Genomic DNA, 13,517 nt, shown 5'->3' with positions numbered 1-13,517 from the left:
TACTCCTTCATGCCCCAGAACTTTACCATATGTTTCCTCTGCCTGGATTCTCTGACTCTATCTTCCTTGCAAGGTATTACCTACTCTTCTTAAGGTCTTATTTTATACATTTCTTCCTCGAATACCTTTCCTGTCCCACTTCTCCCCTTATCTAGGACAGGTATCTCTGTTCCATTAATAGCACCCGGTGTCTAGTAATTGACACAACTATAATTAATAAAGATGCTTGAGGAATTATTTAATTTGTTTACTATTAATTATTGTTAATTATTTAATCTGTCCCCTAGACTGTAAGATCCATTAGAACAGAGATTTTGTAGTCTTCTCTATTCCCACATTTAACCCAGGTCTAAATAATATAGAGGAGGTATTATAAAACAGTGTAACTATAAGTATTATAAAATTATTTTAAAAATTACATATATTATAGAATTACATTATATATAATTATAAAAACTGGGGATGATGCACTTCTTGGTGAAGCATTGTACTTTGCTTCCTTTTGATGAAATGGAAATTTCAGGACATTGGGAGAGCCTAGTCAAAACGCTTCCCTCTTCTCTTATGCCGTAAAAATGCTTAGTTCTACACCTTTGTTGCTAGTATTTTTCCTGCTCTCTAAATGTGTAATTCTACAACGGTCCAGATGGTCTGGGTCCTGTAAAATGGCATTGCTTTCTTGGTTAAAAGTAGGTAATTCAGAAATATATATAGCCTGCAGCCTACAATCAAGCCCCATACAGGGACAGCTGTATGTGTGTATTCATTCTGTTTCCTTATATTCATACTACTTTTTCCGTGAAAGAAATTGCAAGCGAGGGAAGCATTCACTTACAATTTTCTTTTGTTTGGATACTAAGTGAGGTATTGCTCTATCATTTTTAAAGAGAAATATCAAAAGAAAGCAATCATGAATTTTGGTTTTTTATTTGTTTTTAATTGAAGGATAATTGCTTTACAGTATTGCATTGGTTTCTACCAAATGGCAACATGAATCAGCCACAGGCGTACCCATGTCTCCTCCCACATGAATTTTAAATAAAGGACTTAATGAAACAGGAGGTTTGCAGACCTGGGTTCTCCTGCCTTGTTATAGATACACCCATTTATTTGGGAAGGAACACACAGACTTAGTAATATTTTGCTTAAAGACAATAGATGTAGCCATAGTCTATTGAGATCTACTCTCCACTGGAAGAAATAATGTTTCTATGCTGCTATTAGAAAGGGCAAGCCCCATGTAAGGAATCTCCCCATGAGTCTCCCTCTCTGCTCATTAAGTATTTGTTAGGCTTCCCTAGTGGCTCAGCCAGTAAAGAATCTGCCTTCAATGCATGATACCCAGGTTCGATCCCTGGGTCAGGGAGATCCCCTGAAGAAGGGAATGGCAACCCATTCCAGTATTCTTGCTTGGTGAGCTATGGTCCATGGGGTCACAAAAGGTTGGACATGACCACATGACTTTCACTTTCACTTCACTTTTATGCGAGTTATCCCATGTTGGGTCCTAATGATCACTGTTTATTTTTCTAAGAGTTCACAAACCATTTTATAATCTGTCCTAGAAATTTTCAGGGGATAAAGATCTACTTTATAATTATAATATCTTCTTTAAAATTAAGTATATTTGCCATGAGTCCCTTTACCATTTACTCTGACTTCTCAAACTTTATGAAATATAAAAATTTAGGTTTCTTTCTGGAGATGCATGCCTAATGCTGATGGTTATTAATCAGCCCTGGAGTTTCTCTAGATTAAAATATACAAAGGCAGCCCTGTTGTGTTAGAAAGATGCCATTCAGAAGAAGTCCTCAGGGCTTCCTTGGGGCTGTGCTCTCTGACTTTGCTTTGGTTCCAAGGTACCTTAGATATGGCCCTCTGCTGCTGCTGCTGCGAAGTCGCTTCAGTCGTGTCCGACTCTGTGCGACCCCAGAGACGGCAGCCCACCAGGCTTCCCCGTCCCTGGGATTCTCCAGGCAAGAACACTGGAGTGGGTTGCCATTTCCTTCTCCAATGCATGAAAGTGAAAAGTGAAAGGGAAGTCGCTCAGTCGTTCCCGACTCTTAGTGACCCCATGTACTGCAGCCTACCAGACTCCTCTGTCCATGGATTTTCCAGGCAAGAGTACTGGAGTGGGGTGCCATTGCCTTCTCCGATATGGCCCCCAGTGTCCTCTAATGACTTCCAGACATTGAACTTGAACTAGCTACTCTCATTGCTTGACAGTAACAAAAATTGCTGGCAGTTGCTTGGTGGCCTAATGGCTAGGATTCTGGGCTTTCACTGTCATGGACCCAGTGGCGTGGCCAAAACAAAACAAAACAAAGCAAAACATAAAAGTGCTAACTAATTACTGATTTATATTTCTGCTATTTATCTATAGAGAATATTAAGAATTTTGTCAAAGCTTGATTTTAAAAACTTTTTTTAGTGGCAGTTGGAGAACTCCCATTATAATTGGATCACTGTCATCTTTTATTAAATATGTGAATGCACAATTGTGTGATATGAACATTCACAAAGCAGTCTAATCTGCTCATAGACTCTTTAGTATGTCAGAAAACTCCCTTTTGAAGTCTTTAAAACATAGACTGTCTTTTATAGTCGTGAATATATGATCATCACTCCTAGGTGTTGTTGGGCTAAACTTTGTTCAGTATTTATGTGATTTTTTTAACCAAGTCCTTGATTTTTCTCCCTTCTCCTTGAGTTTATCTTTTTAGCTTCTAGTTTTTATATCTTATTTCTGGGTCTTTGAGCTCTAACACCAAAATCTGTATCTAACTCTAATGATTTGTCCAAGATCCTAGAAGTTCTTTATAAAAAAAAGTTGTAACAGTATAATTGTCAATGAAAACAAGTAGTCTGATTGTTAGTACATGCTGTAAAACGTGATAGCTCAGTCGGTAAAGAATCTGCCTGCAATGCGGGAAACCTGCGTACGATCCTTGGGTTGTGAAGATCCCCTGGAGGAGGTCATGGCAACCCACTCCAGAATTCTTGCCTGGAGAATCCCCATGGAGAAAGGAGCCTGACGGTCTGCAGTTCATGGGGTCTCAAAGAGTTGTACAGGACTGAGTGACTAAGGTCTCCGTGTAAAAAACTCAGCAGTGATTGGTTTTCTTCCTTCTTAGCATTTTGAGAAGAGAGGTGAAATAATAGACAAAATATGTAAAGTGCTTATTATAGAAGATTCTACTTTTGTGAAACAACATAGAGAAATGTAAAAAAGGGAATCTTCCATTATAATTACTGTAACTATGAAGACTTTTCAGTTTATCACCTTTAGAATGTAAATTTTTATGACACACATATATTTTACATCCTAAGTAAAATACTTAAATGTAAATAATGTATTGGCCTTGCATTTGAGCCAAGTAGACTAAAACCATTTTATCCACATTTCCTGACTCCTAGGTCTCTCTGAATTAGGGTATGTATGTGCCAGGTATTGACTGGAAAAAAAAGAAAAAAAGGTCCAGCCACATTAAAAAAAATTATATTAGTTGTTACTTTATAATGTAATAGTAGAAGTTTGAGTCAGTTTACAATTAGCTTACTTTTGAATGTTACTTACATATATTTGATTTTGTTCCTAAGTTTTATTATGTTTTTATTACATCTGTTCTTACTGGGTCAACAGTTAATTGGTGCCTCAGTTAACACCATTTGGATTAAGCTTTTCTGAATAGTAATAGAAATTACAAGTAATAATGTCTAAAAAGTATCAGTTATTACAGCAAGCAATTATATAATGACATTTCTAAAGGTCTTTACTTCTCATTTTTGTTGATTTTATTTATTAAGTTCCATGCATTGTACTTCCACAAACTAATCCTAAGACAGTGCTTTAAATTTTTGTGCAGAGCTTTAAAGTTTACAAAAGCAGGTCATATATATTCAATTATTATGTATTGGTATAGACCATAACCACATGAAAATAGATTAGATATATTAGATATGATTAATTCTTAACATTTCTTTAATCTTAATTGTACACATATCAGTTCAATTAAGTTATTTTAGATTATTACTACATACCAAATATTTTAGGTGCTCAAGAAATTGAGTCCACAAAATACTTGTATTTTCAAAGACACATACACTATTATTTCTGTTGAGGGGAAAAACAAGACTCAAACAATAGAGTCCCAGCTTACTTCTACTTGTATAAATCAAGTTATTTAAATGAATGAATTGTGTATGCTGACCTGTTCTACCAATGTGCTACTGGGGATGTATGAAAAAAAGATGTGCATGGTGGTGGAAGTAGAAAGAGGCATAAAGCGTATTGGAAAACTACCAAATGTCCCCTGCAAATGGGCCCTATTCAGAATCAGTAAGCGTATGATGAGTGAAGTGGTTTTGAATATCGCCTTTAGATTCCATGCTGTTACAAGGCCAGCCCTGAACATGGCAACTCTTATTTCCACACACAGTACCTCTTCACTCTCAATTTAACCCCAAAATCTGATGAACCCATTACTCCATACTTGATTTCATGGAACAAGGAGTAGATATAGTTACAAATGATCAATCACAAGCCGTGAACCAAAGCAGCAAGGCATTAACAATTCACACCATTTCGGTCCACTTGCTCAAGCAGAAGATGTGCCAGCATATTTAATGCACAGCTACTTCGTTCAGTTTAAGAAAAGACATGACTCAGGCTGCATTTTCAAAACAGAGGAGACTTCCTAAGACTTCATACTTCCAAGCCCCAATGTCACCATTCACCCACATATCAGCAATTAAATAACCAGGTGTTCCATAAAGGTCACAATGTCTGAATTAAATTTTACGCAGGTAAAACCAATACAACCTATGAAATTCTCTGCCCCCCCAATACATCCCTGTTCTGTTTGATCCTATCATACAAATCAATGTCTCTTACAGCAAGCAGTATTGTAACAGTGTAGACCCCACAGGCAATATGCCGTCAGTTTAATAGGATCACTGAAAAACTAAAGCAGCTGTGAAAGATTGCTCTAAGTATAGCAATCGTGTGCTTGTCATTTTGTTCAGTGGAGGAAAAATCCAAATTTGGGTAGGCATTGGTATTTAAGAAAACAACTGCTAAATCTTTTCTCATGAGTACCTTGGGGACAATAAAATTTGACATATAGCATGTAAACAAAAGTACACAGCAGCTGTTGGTTTGGTTTTGTTTGAATAAAAATATACTGATATAAATCATTCAAAGTATGCCCTCCATCATTCAATCTTCCCAGCAGACCATGCTTTTGAGTGGCGTCTTCTGGTTGTTCTTGGACCAGGAGTTTTCCAGCTGTTACATAAAGCTGGATAAGGAGCAGTAAAACCCATACATACCTTGGCACTAGCTCAGACTCCCTCCAGGCCTGCTTCCTGGACGGGAAGCTGTCAGTTCTGAGTATCTTTTAAGAACTCACCTTGTATCATACAAAAAAGACTTTTTAGATCAACTTTATTAACAAACATTTTCAATTGAATTAATGGGAAATTTCCAAATGATGTCCTGCTAACAATAGTGAGTATTTTTGAGAACTGAGATCTGAAATTTCCTGCCAAGTAGCATATAATAGTTTTTCTGTGGGTAAGTATGCTTTGGGCAGTCTTTTTTTTTTTTCACAGTCTCATGTATTCTGACTGCAATGGGAAACTTACGATTCTGGGTATTTAATTGGCATGAATTTTAATTTTTAATTGGAAGCAAGCTACTAAAGCACTTATTTCCAATGCTTTTTGAAAATATATTGATTGAAAAAAATCCTCTTTTTAGCTTTCTACAGGAGATTCAAATGGAATACGCAAAGTGTCTCTTTAAATGTCAGGTGTTGCTTTTGGAGAGAGACATATATTCCCTAGGTATAAAAATTGACAGGACATTCCAGTCTGTATCTTCATAGTGAGTTCTATTAGGTTTATCTTTAGAGGAATTTTTGGCTCCTTGTCAAAAATTCTTGTACTGTGTCCATCATGAATCCAAATAAGCTCAAGCTTCTTATCTGGGATATATAGGTCCTCTTGAAGGTTGAACAGTTTCGTTTCTCATGAATAGCTTATGAACTCATTGTGTTTGGAGTTCTTAGAAGGAATTACCCTTATTATTTAAAATAGCTATTTTGACCTTAATCTAATATTTTATTGCTCTGTTATTTAAGTTTTATTGTGTGCCTTTTCCCATAGTAGCATGATTAAGGATTTTCCAGGACTTTTAAAATATCCAGCTCTGGTCTTCTCCTGGCTCTGTGTGTGTGTGTGTGTGTGTGTGTGTGTGTGTGTGTGTGATGTGTACTCAGTCATGTCCGATCTGTGACCTCATGGACTATAGCCTGCCAGTCTCCTCTGTCCATGGAATTTTCCAAGCAAGAATACTGAAGTGGGTTGCCATTTCCTACTTCAGGGGATCTTCCCGACCCAAGGATTGAACCTGTGTCTCTTGCATCTCTTACATAAGCAGGTGGATTCTTTACCATTGTGCCTCCTGGCTAGTTAATGCTTCATTGCCAAAATTGTATTGTTTTTATTCTATGTTTATTTTCTTCTTTAGTGTTCAAGATCATTTTATAAGAGAGTTTAAAATAAAACTATTGTACATACATTAATTATGCTTTAAAATTCTGGTATATTTGTATTTATCAAATTTTCATTAAATTTTAATTTGGTCACAGAAAGTTACAGATTCTCAATGATTATGTATAGTTGTACTCATGGTCCTAAAAGTTACCTAAAAGACTTCCCACAGTATATCCAAACATGCTATTCATTTATCCAGTAGATAGTTACTGGGTGCTGCTTTTATCAAATTGAAAAACACCATGCCTTCAAACTCCAAAGTTTTTGTGATTTACTGGAGGATGAAGGTAGCGAGTGGAGAATATGAGGACCAATGCAAATCAATAAGGGAAAAATAAAATATAAACAATGATCTGGGAAAGGTAGCGGATAGAACAATTTAACAACTTGGGAAATTTTGCCAGAGGAAATGATAATTCCTATGAGCCTTGGAAAACAAGGATATATTAACAAGTGGGAAAAATGGGGGGAAGAAATGCAAGGGAAATAGAACAGCATGTTGATAGTTATGAAATTAATAGAGCTACTACTTTTAATCATATGATCCATTTACTCATAATACTTAGTACTTGCTGTGAGCAGTGAAGTTACTCCTTTTGACCACATGATCTATTTACCCAACATCTTCAACTCCACACCTATTGAAATTGGATTAATTTCAATTTTCCTATAGTCCTGACTTGAGAATAAATAAAATGGATAAAAATCATCCATATAACTTCACCTTTACAGTGATGGAAATGATCCCAACTGAATGATCACATTTGACTGATTATACTTATTGATAGATTTAAGGAATGATTAATTTCCAAATCATGTATCTAATAAAAATGTTGAGGACTTGTTTAACAGAATTATTGAAATTACAGGAAAGCAAGATTCTGTAAAGGAGCAAAGAGGTTGAACACTTGTAATAAAGGCCTCAAATGTAAGAAGAAATGCTATGTTATTCATTTCTTGCTATGCACACAAATATATATTAAAGAAATACAGGATAATATGAGCCAGCTACCTTCTTGAATGAGGTCATATTTCTGAGTAGAATTTGAAAGAGAAACTCATGGTTTACATACAAAATAATATCCCAGAGTTCATTCCTGGGAAAGACATATTTTTTCATTGAGTATCTATAATGGGCTTTGCTAGCTCATAGCAACATGTAGGATTATGCTCTTTCCAATGTTGAAAAGTGTCTATTGTCCTTTCTAAATCAGTGCCCTTATTTCCTGCACATCTATATGCAATAGTCCTCTTTAATAGAATGAAGTTTTGCTTCAGAAACAGAGAAGGAAGAACTGAACATAAAAGAGTTAAAACCATTGGTTAAGAACAGATATGAGTTTTTGGTATAGACTATTATGAATATCCACTAAAATACATAATAAATAATTCTCATTAAAATCTATGGTTGGGGTTGAAAAGTCAACTTTCTCTTTTTTTAAAAATTAATTATTCTATTATATCTCAAAACTATCATCTTAGGCCAAGTCTTCTTTTTTAGGGAGAGTTCTTTTATTTGAACTGATTAATAAGTTTTATTTTTCCAATATATTAGGCTTATTTATACTTCCTTTCTAAGTGCTTAGACATATCATTTTCTTATGTTTTCTGTACCTTCCTAGTTAGTGGAAACATTGTTTGTTCTTGGAGTGTGCTTTGTCTTCCTTTTCAAGAAGATCATCAAAGTTACTAGTTTGCAGCTTCCAAAAAGAAAGAGCCTTCTAATCCTCAGTTCAGAGGCTAACCTTTATTAGCGCTCTTGTGGTTATAATGAGGACCCTGCTTCCAGCAGGGAGATTCTGGAATACTGAACAGATTATTCAACAAGTTCAGAGCAGATTCTGAAGTCCCTTATAAAACCTGCTTGTGAATACTGCTTTCTTTGCTTTGCTATTTCTGGTTTCCATAGTATTCCTAATTACATAAATCATGTGGAGCATGGGAGCTCTTTTCCATCCTATATCAACTCTGACACTGCTTACATTTTGATATAATTTGTATTTTTTCATAAACTGTATTTTTTTTCTTAAATTCTTATGGAAGGTACAAACCCTGAAAAAAAATGTATAAAGTTTTGTGTTAGAAAATATATTAAATTCTTCTTTGGAATCCTTTGGGCTGACATAAAGAATTTGAAAGTTACTTTGTGAAAAAGCATGGATGAATAAAGCTATAAAGACTAGAGAATTTGATAAAGTGTTCTTAGATTTACATCGAAGATTAAATCTTGGATGTAAATTGTTCAAGTTTCTTATTTGCTTTTTGGATTACTTAAAATTGTTTTTCAATTTAACAGCTATTTATGTAATGCCTTTCCATGTACAAAAACTGTACTAGGTTGAATGGGTGCGTCAATTAAAAGTTTACAAATTAAAATTCAACACATAGTAATATATGAATTTGTAGCTAACTGAAAGCTTTGATGATTCTTAAACTGGGTTTCTTTAGGAAAAATTATAAGCCAAATTGAAGAGTTGCAATTCTAAAAATAAGTTTACTTCTCTTTTTATTTCTTTAGTAATACATATGACCTAATATATTTCTTTTAAAGTTTGAGATAACTGTTGTGATCAAACTTATGGAGAAGAGCAATTGCTTCAGGAGGATAATAGTTTTGATATGTGAATTTCAGGAATTAGTTTCTCAGGCTGGTGAGTGAATTTCATGCACACATCTAAAGATTCTAAATAATCATTGGATCATGATTTCTTTTTAACTTTATTTATCGTAATCTTAGAAAATCTTAAACTCTATTTACATTTCCTTTAGTGATGAATATGTTAGAAATAATTTAAATTGCACTTTGGTAGAGAGCTGCAGAACTTAGTGCCATAAAAAGCATAACTTTTTTACTAAGAGCAAAAATCAGCAGAATACCAGTAGCAAAGGCCATTTGCATAACTCAGCCACTCTGCAGCTCAGCTGAACCTAATTGTAATTCAATTTCCAGATTGCTATGCTAGGCCTCTCTGCATAAAATATGCAACATATAACATAACCAATGGCACGGACCTATTTTCTTTGCTGGTGATCTATCCAATTTCTTTTCCAGTAGAAGTATGTATTAGAAGAAGGTCGCCAAGCCATATAGTTATTTTGTATGTTTATGTAATGTCACATGTATACACTTAAAGACAAAGTTAAAAAAATGATATCCTTTCATCTTTCTGGATTCTCAAGTGTGCCTAAGATTTTTAAAGTTTCTTTATTTCTGGCATTTCAGTGGGAAATTAAATCTTGAAAAATGTTAGCTAGCTGCCATGTTATTTGCCTATTTTACACTAGAAAGATTTTATAAGCTAATTGGGTGAAAAAATGTATAAACATGTCTGTCAAGTCCATATGGATGTTGTAATACAGGCCCACAAGTAAATATCTTCTATCTGTTTACAAACCGTGTACTGGAATAGCATCCCTAAATCTTTGACCAGCTTATGTCCCAGAAGCTTAAAAACAAAAGGTATGTATGATAAAATGCTTGCTTAAGATTCTCCCTCTTATTTTTAAACAGCCTCACCACTTTGTTTTATGGGTTATTTAAGCGATGGCAGTGAAAGGACTTGAATAGGATGGTTTATCAAGGTGTGGATTATATTTTATGAATAATTCCCAGATGTGATGTTTTAGTTATATAGACTCCTCTCTGGGAAGCTATATACCGAAACAACATGGATCGTACAATTTTATCAGGACAATGCAAGTAGATTTCAGCAAGGTTGGTTCCAACTCATCTGTGATAAATGAGAAGATAAGGCAATCAGTGCACACCATGACACTGTGCAGCTAGTTAGGCACACTTCAGAACTATTCAGGTGTGCTCACAAAGCTTATGAGTCTTGCATGGGGGGCTGTCTCAATATAAATACATCCTTCATGGTGGCCACTAGTAATGCAGGAATTGCCTCTCTAAGACTTAACCCAGGTCAGGTATAAATAATAGATGTTAAGAGTTAGCTCTGGCATTGGGGCTGTGTTCCAGGCAGTGTATTTCGTTTGGGTCAAAAGAATTTATTTTCCCTTATTTTCTCGTATAGTTCCTCTGCTTGAAAAATGCCTGCAAAATTCCATCACACCTTTACGGGGACCAGTTTGGGTCTCTAAGGGAGAAGGTTTCAGCCCCTCAGGAGCTAAGATGTACATCCAAGGAGTTCTTTTGGCCTTGTACCAACGATTAAAATCTGCAAAAAAATATTCTAAACAGGTGAGTCATCCCTCTTGAAAAACTGCTTTATTGTATGATTTAAAATGTACTTGGTTGTATAGAGGCAATGATTGGCATCATGTCATAAAAGAACTGTGACATGTATTTCATGAGCGTAGTGCCCATTAGGGAGCCAAAATGCTTCTTCTGTAATCTCAAAGACAACAATAACGGGGCTAATTGTATCTATCTTTTGGTGTGGGATGTCATATGTGTCATCTTTCCTTGCTGCATACTGCGCAAAACGAAAGCAACTCCTTATGTGGAAATTCTATAGACAGTTACTTTAAATAAGAAAGTGAATAGCTCCTATAGCATTTGAAGTTTTAAATGACCCCCCTTCTGTTTTTTCCAGTATGAAATCATACTTAATGTTGTAGAAGATGGGCTAAAACATAACCAGTCATATTCTGGGAGATGAAATTGGAAATTAACTTCATGTTGAGTAACTTACTTCATTTGTACTTATTTCACTTGTATATTTCCAGACCTGAAAGTATAGAAATAATGTATTTGAAGTAGTTTAAACTAGAGATTTTCGTTTAATTTCTAAATATCTATTTCATAATTGTGAAACAGAAAGAGAAAGATATAGATTGAGAGAGAGAGTGTGTGTGGATGTGTGTGTGTGTGTGTGTGTGTATGTGTGATGGGAGAAGGGGTATGTGTATGAAAACTTTGAAATTTTTGAAACTACTTAGAAAGACTTTGATTTATCTTAAAGTAGAATTCTATTGTAGAGCTGAATGATTTGTGCTGTTTATAAAATAAAACTCAATTTGACATAATTTTTGAATCTTCTTTGCACTTGGTCTTAAAAAATTAGGCATGCATTTTACCACATTAAATAATGGATAGGGTTTACACTTCTAACTGGGAGTTTCCAGTTTAGAACTGGGCACATTATCTCAGACCACAGGCTGCTAAAAAATGAATATTTTGAAGGCATCATGCTATTATTCTCTGTATGCAGGGGGAGGGGAGGTGGGAATGGTAGTCGGTCTTAGTGTTCACACAGCACCTCCTGCTGTCTGGTTAGGGGAAGAACAGCTTGTATTGACTGGAAGAAATTCTTGAACTAAGGTATCCAGAACTAGCAAGAGACATCTTCCCGTGAGAAACTTGCGTTCTCAAAACGTGATTGGTTTCCTAGTTAATTAATGTCAGTGTATCCAGAAAGGGTATTAATAATTATCATAGATAAAGCTGTTTACAATAAGAATATAAAAAATAAAAATACAAACTTATTTTTAACATTCTTTATTAAGCTAATATCATATATAAAAACTGATATAAAGTATATTTTTTAAAACTAAATTATTTTAACAAATATTATTTCATTTTTAAGATACAATAATATACAATAACCACCAATTCAATTACAATCATGTATTTGTTATTAAACAGCTTGATCCTACTGACAGTTTAAAATTATTTAATGTTAAGAAAGCATGAGACAATTCTCCAGTGCCATAAAAGCACCATTTAAATCAAATCAAAAGAAACTTGAACATTTTCTAAGTTTTATTAAAAGTGAGGATTTTAGAGATAAGAAAAAGCTCAGAAAGTAGTTGTGGCATATTTATTTTTTCTTCCATTGTTCTAAACATTTAAAATTTAAATAGATATGAACAGTTGTACTGGATTGAAGAGGTCTTAGTATTGTGAGAAAATAATGCTTTAAGAATTACTGTTTGATTTTGAAAATTTCTTTGTGATTCAAGATTGGTGAAAAATACATTTTATTAAAATAAATATTAAATGTAAATGTGAAAAAATTAACATTTTTAGCACCTCTAAATGTCTGATCACTTGAAATTGTTTATATCATCAACATTATGACTTTCAACATTATGCCAAATTTAGGAATATTTTAAAAATCTAGGCTCTTTGCCATTTCCAACTAAACCTTTTTACTTTGCTCAGTTGTAAAAACTTAAAGTTTTTCACTCAAATTTTAATGCTTTCACTCAAGTTTTGATATGATACTTGGTTAAGTTTTATTGTATATATACAATTTATGACTTAATTTAGAATTATCTGTAATGCTCATAAAAGTCACTATAGTGGTATCATTATCATGTCATCAGTGGTTATGTTTTAAGCCTGGCAATAGCTTTATTTTTAAGATTTCTTAGCAAATATCCCTCTTAGCATTAGTGAACTTTATCTGAACTGCATTTACTTCATTTGACATTAGAGATAGACCTTTTTATTTAGTTTTATATAAGATTGTGTTTGGTAAAATGGAGATGGATGCTTAATTCCTATTTCCTTAACAAACCTAAGCTTATAAATTATAGAATTATATGACCTCTTGATATCATTTCCATTTATTCCTCTTCTGAGATCATATATAAAAACAACGACATTGTTGTGCCAGGATTCCGTCAAAAGATTGTAGATGTTAAATAGATGTTTTGGAATTCCCCAAGGAAATTTATTTTAAATAAGTTGTGATAATACAGATAGCTTTAAAAGAAAAGTCAGAGCTACTGGTTTTATGTTTACGAACTTATTCACTTTTCAGTTTTTAACTTTAACTTGGGTATTACAAGCATGCAACTGAATTAAGCTCACTACATTAGTATGGTCTTAAAAATATACTGATTTGAGTACATAAACTGAGATATTATAGTTAGGGCAGCATAAAGTCACTTAGTCTTACATTTATCACATTTATTTCCTTAAAAGTGGAAACACTTTAGAAATTGCTCAGAGCTAAGCAGAATCTATTTAATTGGTAATCTTTGAAGTA

The 13,517-nt window shown here is 34.1% G+C and overlaps 1 protein-coding gene across 8 annotated transcripts in view; it reads left to right on the top strand.

Annotated features, from left to right (window-relative positions):
• DCDC1 (doublecortin domain containing 1) overlaps positions 1–13,517 on the top strand; it is a 477,553-nt gene that overhangs the window by 99,087 nt on the left and 364,949 nt on the right. For 7 of the 8 annotated variants that reach the window (XM_070767614.1, XM_070767612.1, XM_070767611.1 and 4 more), the window contains one exon: positions 10,593–10,759. In XM_070767614.1, the coding sequence (XP_070623715.1) occupies positions 10,593–10,759 (167 nt within the window). Of the gene's footprint in view, positions 1–10,592; positions 10,760–11,114; positions 11,698–13,517 lie in introns of those variants that run through there. The other variant, XM_019974937.2, reaches the window with a different exon arrangement.

The sequence above is a fragment of the Bos indicus genome, chromosome 15 (assembly GCF_029378745.1).
Source record: "Bos indicus isolate NIAB-ARS_2022 breed Sahiwal x Tharparkar chromosome 15, NIAB-ARS_B.indTharparkar_mat_pri_1.0, whole genome shotgun sequence".
NCBI lineage: Eukaryota > Metazoa > Chordata > Mammalia > Artiodactyla > Bovidae > Bos > Bos indicus.
The sequence above is the reverse complement of the archived record's forward strand: the minus strand, read 5'-3'. Positions and strand labels throughout refer to the sequence as shown.